This window comes from Pseudopodoces humilis, chromosome 1 (genome assembly GCF_049639895.1).
Source record: "Pseudopodoces humilis isolate 2021_Gansu_Grassland_sample_001 chromosome 1, ASM4963989v1, whole genome shotgun sequence".
Classification (NCBI taxonomy): domain Eukaryota; kingdom Metazoa; phylum Chordata; class Aves; order Passeriformes; family Paridae; genus Pseudopodoces; species Pseudopodoces humilis.
In genome coordinates this window covers 104,980,713-104,989,405 of record NC_142200.1, presented here as the reverse complement: position 1 = coordinate 104,989,405, position 8,693 = coordinate 104,980,713, and the positions used below count along the sequence as shown (strand labels likewise).

At 43.5% G+C, this 8,693-nt stretch overlaps 1 protein-coding gene across 5 annotated transcripts in view; it reads right to left on the bottom strand.

Moving 5' to 3' along the window:
• Positions 1-7,105: 7,105 nt before the first annotated feature.
• ELMO1 (engulfment and cell motility 1) overlaps positions 7,106-8,693 on the bottom strand; it is a 302,673-nt gene continuing 301,085 nt past the window's right edge. For all 5 annotated transcript variants that reach the window (XM_088054072.1, XM_014248665.2, XM_005519061.3 and 2 more), the window contains one exon: positions 7,106-8,449. In XM_088054072.1, coding sequence (XP_087910198.1) covers positions 8,249-8,449 — 201 coding nt within the window. In that variant the 3' untranslated portion in view covers positions 7,106-8,248. The remainder of the gene's footprint in view (positions 8,450-8,693) is intronic.

The following is an 8,693-nucleotide window of genomic DNA, read 5'->3' as shown; positions in this document are numbered from 1 at the left end:
CAGCCTGCAGGGTATTTGTGCCCAGGTTCAGGCTGACCACAGTGCTGCTGCTGGCTGTATTTAATTTCTTTGCTCTGCATGAACAAATTTATTAAATCCACAACACTTTTTTTTTTTTTTTTTCCCCTCCATACAGGGTGATTTGAAGGAATATATGCCAGTCACTTGACTAATTAGCTTAATTTAGGAATGTGTCTTCAGAAGCCCATTGCTGAGTAGCGTCCTCAATTCTGGAAATTTAAAAGTGACTTGAGTTTGATTAAAATCGAACTAAACCGATGAAGGCAATTGCTACTTGCTTTCCTGTCTTTTTCCCTCCACAAAGACAGCTTTGATTCATGGCAGCAGCAAGTCCTGTGTATGCCACAATAGTCAGGAGCTTGGACTGCTGTTTTCATATTAGAAATGTATTTAGGTGAAAATACTGCCATTCATTCTGTGTGAATTGATGGAGCTGTTACGTGTACCTTTCTGCTGTGAATCATTTACAAGGCCAAGCAGGATGGTTTTCCTCAGGTCATGCAGATTTGGTCATGGAGGTTCTGGAGCTGCACAAAGGCCACAATTTCTGATCAAAGGAGGGTATCAAGGATGCTGCAATTTGACTTCTTTTCTGGGGGGGAAAAATAAAAACTTCTAATAAAAAGTGAAAAAAAAATTAACATTTTGTTTCGATTCCAACTTTTTATGGAACTTTAAATCTTAGAAATAAAAAAGGGCTCTGAAACACTAATTCTTTTCAGAAGAACCATGACCCAGTTGGGACAATCCAAAAGTCAGCTGAGCAGGAAATTTCAGTCTCTTGAGCTTCTCAGTTTTCCTTACTTAATCAGTGATTCAGCTAAATTCACAGGGTTTTGTGTGTGTTAAGTCTTCCTTCATTGGCATTTACCAACAGAACCACTGCCACTCTCCTGGCCAGCATTATCCCAGCGCTCCCCTTGCCCTTCTGCTGGGTGCAGCACCCATGCTGGCACTGTGCTGCTTCTTCCAGTGGACTCAAGGTGATGAAAATACAGTGATGCAGCTCACCCATCTAAACAGGACACTTCCACAAGGCATAATAGCTATGGTTCAAAATAATAATAATATTAAAAATCTAAAATAAGGTTGATATCCTCACCTCATCCTTTGCCTGAGCATGGATGGTGGGGAGCTGGCTGCTTATTCACATTGCTCCAACCTCCTCTCCTCACATCCTGCCTCATCAAGCCCCACAAACCTGCCAGCTGCCATCAGCTCTGATATTCTCCATCCCCTCTCACCTCAGTGCTGCCTCCTGGAGCATACAACACTGCTAAGCTGTAAATGAGCTAATTTCAGGCTTTTTTCCTGGGGAAAGGGAACTGAGGCACTTGCCTCCTTTGTGTGAGTGTGCACGTGTTTGTGTGCGTGCATCCACCTGCGAGCTGCCAGATTTGATGAGAAGCTGAAGGCTCAGAAATGGTTTTATGAAGGGTTCTGTTGAGGACACAGAAAAAGTCCTCAATGAAGGAAAAACTCTGGCTGAAAACAGCCTTATCAGAAGCTGTAGAAGCCACCTGCACACCAGCCCACTTTAATGGCTCAGTTTTTAATGGACCTCAGACTGTGCTGGAATGAAGAGACGTAAGAGTGTGAGACGAAGGTTTATGTGAAAACCAGCTTGGCTGGATTGCACTTTGACTATTTGGGATAAATGGAAGGATGGACACTTGTAAGGCATGCCCCCTAGACTGGGGACAGAAACAGGAAACCCAGGGCTTTGAGAAACGTCAGAGACTGACGGAGGGTATCGTGAGTGAAGGAACATGTGCAGGGGGACCTGTGTGGGTGAAAAACACCCAAAATAATTCTACTGGTGCTCTTTAAATGTCATACTCCTGGCAAAGAAACCTTTCTCATGTTTCCCTGCTCTCATCTCCAAGCCTTTTGAAGTGCACCAGACTTCTGATGCTTGATGGGGGGGGAAGCAGGAAGCTATGCCCTGGGAAAACCCTGTGGATGAGCCATTTTCCTCTGGGAAAGATGCAAGCAATCAGCAGCTTTGCACAATGTTCCGGGCTCACATCCTCACTGTACTCATTTTAAGCACATATAGAAAACTTGAAGCCTGGCAGATTCCTATATGGCTGTTCCTGACTTCTTCAAAAGCTACCCTGACAATACAAACTCCTTGTTAATTGGCAGGGAATGAAGTCCCACAGGCTCAGCCTCCCACATGTGCATGGCCTGCTGGTGGGACAGCAAAGATCTCCAGGGTGTCTTTGCCCCTTGGGGAAGGTAGGTGGGAAGGGGATATTAAACCTGTGGCATTCCAAGAGAAACCAAGAAGATACAGACATACCTCACGAAAAAATGCTCCTTCTTATTAAACAAAAGACAGCCAGCTGCCCTCTCCCTCATGATAACCAAGAGGAATCCCAAAACATAATCAGTTTAAGCTGAACACCATGTTGCTGACAAGATTAAAATTAGACTCATGAAGTTTCATCAAGGGAAAATTTAACTTTGGCACTCAATCAGGCTGCAGAATCCTCTAATGACAACTGAAATAAAGTAATTCAAGACAGATCCTTAAATGTCACAGGAAAGAAAGCTTGCCCTTGGCTTCATCCCTTGTCAAAATTTTATTAAGTATCTCATTTCCCTCCCCTCCTCTACCTGCACTGCTGTCTTGTGGCCATACCCTCCCTGGGCTGAAACTGCAGGTCAGCATTCTACTTGAAACACACAGCACTGGGTTCCCCAGCTTTGTGGCCGTCCCATAAGTCTTGTAGGAAACATCTAAGAGGCAAATAGGATGAGAGAGGGTTTGCAAGAGCCTTCCAATATGAACAGGTTCGTTTGGCTCTTCCAAGAGAGTATAAAACCAAAACAGCTGCTGTTCTCCACATAGCACCTCCACTGAGGTGCCTACAGTAAAACTGAGAAACTTTCTGTTGAAAAAACACATCAGTTCAGAAAACTCTTCTACTTCCAACACCAACCTCTCTACTTGGAGAGGGATGGCTTATGAGATGCTTCCTTTGCCCTATGTGTGTGCCTGCAAACTAGGCATCACCAGACAGCTCTGCTCCTCAATGATGTGTAAGGTCTCCCAGCAAGAAAAGAAAATAAAGTGTAAATATATGTCTCTAAATGAGTTTGAAATGGTCTCCCATACTTTTTAACCTTGCCCTAAGGAGGCTGCTGCAGGACAGCACTCCTTGACTCACCACTTTCAAATCATCTTACTATCAAAATTCATGGCTCTCCCAACATCCATTTTATGCCTAGTTTTGCCCTAAAAACTTGTGCTTTTAATGCCACTCTCCTCGGAAGTTTCAGCCTTATTTCATCTGGAAAGGTTTCCTATTTCAATTCTTTAACTGCTACTTTAAGTCCCAAAGATGCAGGAAGCAGCTGGAGTGATGTTGAATAATCAGACAGCATCCTGTTCACCCTCTTGCAGTGACCAGAGGTACACAATCCAATTACACATCAGACAGAAAAGTCATTATTTTTATAGCCTCTGAGCATGTAGCAAAATCTCAGTAACAGGTAAAATTGCCTTCCTGCTCACACAGGCCCTGATCTAGCTTGGTCCATGAGCACTCACCTAAATTTAGGTGCCTGTTTTTCAAACTGAAATCAAGCATCTTTTGCTGCATAGGTAAGTGCTTTGTTAATCAGGGAATTTGCTTAAGCCATGTGGATGTTTAATATTCAAATATAATTATCATCTAGGGAGGGAGCACTAAGCAAGTCTCATCCTGATTTATCCAGCTGAGGGGAAAGCAATGACAGCTCAGCCAGCAGTGTGACAAAAACTCTGTCCTAGGAATGTATTCCAGAGTGCAGGAATTTTACCTTTACCTGCCTCTGTGTGGTCTAAGGGGAAAGGCTGTCATACACTTATTATTCCAGACAGCTAAGATATCCCCAGGTCAGTAAGGGCTGGATTTATTATATTTTTAAACTCTGAAGAAGAATGGAGCAAGAAAGGAGTAAAATCTCACACTAATCTTGTTATGCTTCTTAGAAGAATGACTTTCACATGACAGTGAAGCTAATTCCATTTACTTGTCAGAAGCAGCAACAAAAGAGAGAAGGGGGGGACCTGGCAGTACAAGAGTGTCCTGCTCCCAACATCTTCCTTGCTGGTTATTGCTCAGGATTAGCAGCTTGAATCACTATAGAGATGGATGCATTGGAAGCACCTCTGATCATTGAGTCCAAAGTTAACAAGAAACAGCCAAAGAGCATTCAGGGGCATTTCATACCCATGCTCCTCTCTCCATCTTCTCCTGACAGGACTGTGTTTCTTTTCTTCTTTCATCCCTCCCTCTTTTGAGAGCTGGCCAGAGGCTGTGGCATTGCAGCTGGTGGCCTACAGGGTTGCTAAGGGGAGGCAGGGCTCCCTTGCAGCTCAGCTGTGTGCCAGAGAAGACAGAGATTTGTTTTGGGCACTGGATCCCACCAGGTTTCCAAGCAAGCCTTCACATTCTCATTGATGTGACATTGATGACAAGCACGCAAGGCGAGAATAATGCAATTCTGGGTAGGGCATGAAGACACAAGAGGATTTCACAAATGAAGTAATCAGGATCTTGCACTGTCATTTCACAACCCAAGAGAGTCAGCGCCTACCTGCCTCTTGGCGTGAGGATGTTATTTCTTCATGTAAAGTTTAATGAAAGAGTTCTCCATACTGAAAAAAGAACTGCTTCTGAAAAATGTAATAAAAGCCCTGTTTCTCTGACATATAGCTTGCTTTGTACAGGATTACTTAGAATTGCTGCTCTTGTCCTTACAAGTAGAGCAAGCAGTTGACTTAAGAAGATACTTGATTCAAGTTTTCTGGTAAAAGAATATATTAACTTTCAAAAGCAAAGTCATTTCCAAAACAGGAGCTAAAATTAGACTGATTTTTTTTTTTTTGTTCTCTCTCCCCTTTATGGCTTTTACAAGCAATTACCCACTTAATGTTTTGAAATTATACAAGAAACTTCAATAGCAGTTCTTTTTTCTGCTGCATCTCCTTGAATGTGAAGATTTAAAAGCTTTTCCGGAACACAACAGCATGAGCAAATGAATTTGCCATTTTCATTCTCAATTTCTTTTTTTTTTAAAGAATGGGAAGCAGTGGGATATTTCTTCATCATTTAACTTTTGTTTTGTTTTAAATTTCATAATGACAAAGCGAGCCTGCATGACAGCTCTAGAAACCGAAGGCAGGATTCTTCTTTGCACCACAGCCTTTCAGGTTGCTGTGGGAGTTCTGCTAAAATAGCTGGAAGGGCTATTACGCCAACGCATCTCTTGAGCCTCTGCTTTCTTATGGCAGGGTGGTGGATACAAATTTAGCATTCCTGCTCATGTGACCATCCCACACTGTGCATAACCCATACAAAGAGCCAGGCCATGTGGGGAGCTGGGGATCCTGCAAAGCAGGGCTGCAGGAAGCACTGAAACAGAGCTAGGCAGCAGTGCTCTGCTATCCATCCTGACCTGGAGCCCCCTGGTCAGGCTGCACCCACCCTGTGGGGTCTTAGAGCAGGACAGAGGGTCATGGGCTTTCTCCTGCTGTGAAAGAAGAGGGGTCCCAGCCATTCATGCTCAAGAGCCCCAGGCTGCCTGAGTGGTGCTGATGTGCCTCAGTGTCATGTGGATGGGCACAAACTGTTGGTAAAAACAGAGGGCTGGATTGCCAGCTCTCCTCCCACACCTCCCCTGGGCTCTTGGGGTAGAATTAGGTGCACTCACCTTAGTGGAGGAGGCAAGTCTAACCTTTATCTCATGCTCAGGTTGTCCCCTGGAGGAGGGGTTTTGTTTGCTCCTCTCATTGTCACGCAGATGCCTGCTTGCTAAGACCACAGCATTGGAGTGCCACTGAGCTTGGCAGTGTGTTTGGCTCTTACAGCTTAGGAGTGAAAGGTGTTTTCTCTGCCGGCAAAGCAATACCCATCTGAAGCACCAAGTTTGAAATCTCTAAGTAAAAAGCAAATCCAGCTGGGTCAGGGAAATCAAAACAACTTAAGCTCTCCAGGCTGCTCCAAGTTTTATCTGCATGATAGATGCAAGAGGCAGCATCAGTGTCTTCTAAACCTCCATCCCTTGCCCCTGGGACCCCTTAAAAATACCCTGTGGCAGGCAATGCCTTTGTTTCCACTATTTCCTGACCATGACTACCTTTGCTATAGTCTGACAAAGATCTGGAGCATAAACCATCTCAAACTCACACAACTCATGTTGTACATCTCTGTTCTCATTAAGTCGGAACCTTTTCTCAGGCCACACTTCACCATAACTTCTCCCTGCAGAGCTGAACTCAGTCTCTCTTATTAACTTACTTGGTCATCCATTACCACCAAAACCAACTTATACCTTCTGTTACATTAAGACATTCATAAAATACTGCAAGCACAGCTTCAGGAAGGCACCTTTCTTCAGACTTTGATGCTGGCATTCATACCAGTGAGGCAGGCAGGATGTTTTCCCCAGAGCCATCTGGATGGAGCAAAGGTCACCTTAGTTGAGAACTTCTGACCATCAGAACTGGAACCACCTTCTGGGGTTCTCACTAGCATGAGCTCTGATAAAACCCCTTCACTGTCTTTTTCAGCTGGGTCTGAGCAGGAGAGAAACTTGCACTGATAAACATCTGTCTTCAGCATGTGCAGTGGGAGGGAAAGAGCTGGCAGGTTCCTCTAGACTCAGACTTTTACAGTTGAACTCAGTGAAATACCTAGAAAAACAAGAGGATGAAAGGAATCCATCCTGCAAAGCTCAAACCTTCTTAATACCAATCTGCTGCAGCCATAAACATTCTCAATGGAGAAAATGGGAATACAGGAAAACAGTTGCACCAGCAAACACAGGAAAGGCAGCAGCCTTGAACTGACCGTGAGCACATCAGTATGCTGGGATTTTGGATTTCACAAGGGCCCTTCTCACGGAAAGGCTCATGTAACCATGGCAATGGAGATCTCTGGATGCATTTCATCCTTTTGTTACCACTAGCAAACAGGTAAGTTAAATCAGAGGCAGATAAGAAAGGTCCTCCCATTCCTCTCTTTACCAAATAGTTCAGGATTGCTAGGAATCATAAGGAATAAAAGAGAAGTTCAGAAGAAAAACAAAGTTCCAAGAATCATCACAACTCAGATTTTTATTCAACAGTGAAGTTGAAGGGAATGGTTGAAGGTTTTTCCCTTCAGGGCAAATGTTCCTAATGGAAATTAAGTAAAAATATTGTTCCCCAAAAGTACTCACAATGAAATTAGTTTTCATTAAATATATTTGTTTGGCAAAATAAAATAAAAAAATTAGAACCCGTACAAAAAAAATCCCTTGCAAATTTCTAGCACTGTAGCAATGACAACGATGTAAACCTGGATGTTTGGCAGCTGTAATTAATTTGTGAAAATTACTGTCGTACTTTGGACCAAGGAAATAAAAATCACTTCAAATAGCAACAAGCCAATTTCAGAGGCAACTGAGGCTTAGGGAATGCTACAGGAAATGGGACACACTAGTGGCTTCGTATACGGTTTGTGTGAGTGATCTGCTAGTGTGGGGCTATTGTAAGAGCTGGGAGGAAAAGAAGTTAAAAGCTGTTGCAGCATTGCAGCGTATGGTACAGCAAAAACCTGCAGACTTTCCATTCTGGGAGCCGATCAGTTGGGTGAAGGCTGGAGGCAGGAGTTGAGATGACGGTGGAGAGAATAATAACAGTGACGAATGGTGCAAGCACTGGGAAGCAGTTAACGAATTTCATCATCTCATTGGATTCGGTGGTGAGCAGACTCTTGTGAGTGTCTGGGGAAATCTTCTGCTTACAGTAGCTGCTTTTCCTCCCTACCTCCCTCCTCCTTCCAGTTAAAGCCTCTGCCCTGCCAGGTGGGTTTCACAGGCATGCAGTTTGATAACAACGTACTTTAGTTAAGAATGTCTATTCCAGTATTAAAAATGTAAAAAAAGTCCTCAGGAGGGTGCTTCTTAGTGGCAGTCTTTGCCTTAAGCAAGGCCAATGGCCCGCAATTACAAGTTAATTAAAGCAATGTGGATTTGGATGAGCAATGGGGAAGATGGGAAGGAATGGGGAAGGAAGGGATGCAGGGAACAGGGAGGAATGCAAGTGTTTCTACATCCCTCCCCAAAGCCAAAATCCAAGGTGCAAAAGTGGGTTTCTTTTTTTCCTCACACTCTTTTTTTTTTTTTTTTTTTTTAATATCTCTCCAGTTATAATGTATTTCCAGTTTCAGAGCAAGTTTCAGTGACTGCCTCAGTTACAGTCATAAACAAAGTCGTAGTTGCTGGGCTCCTTTGGGATAGGTGGGGGAGCATCTGGGATCTGTATATTTTCCAAGTCAAGGAGGCGTAGCTTTATCTCCATGCTGAGCAGCGTGTCAAGGTCGTTCCGCGTTAGGTCACTCAACATATCCTTCCCAAGGAGGGCGTTCAAACCATCGGTCCATACACAGTACTGCACAGGAAAAGGATAAAAACTGTCATTAATAGACTTTCCATACACAAACTCCTTCTCTGGTCTGGTCCTCTACAGTTACTGTTCCCATGGGGACTTATAAAGAGACATAAAATTAGGTTGATGCATTTTATCAGCTCATATCATGAAGAAGGTTTTCACTGAGCTGCTCAGAAAATGGAAAAAAAAAATCCATAAAATGGGAACAAATTACATTATTTACTTTGACAATTTGAAATCTCCT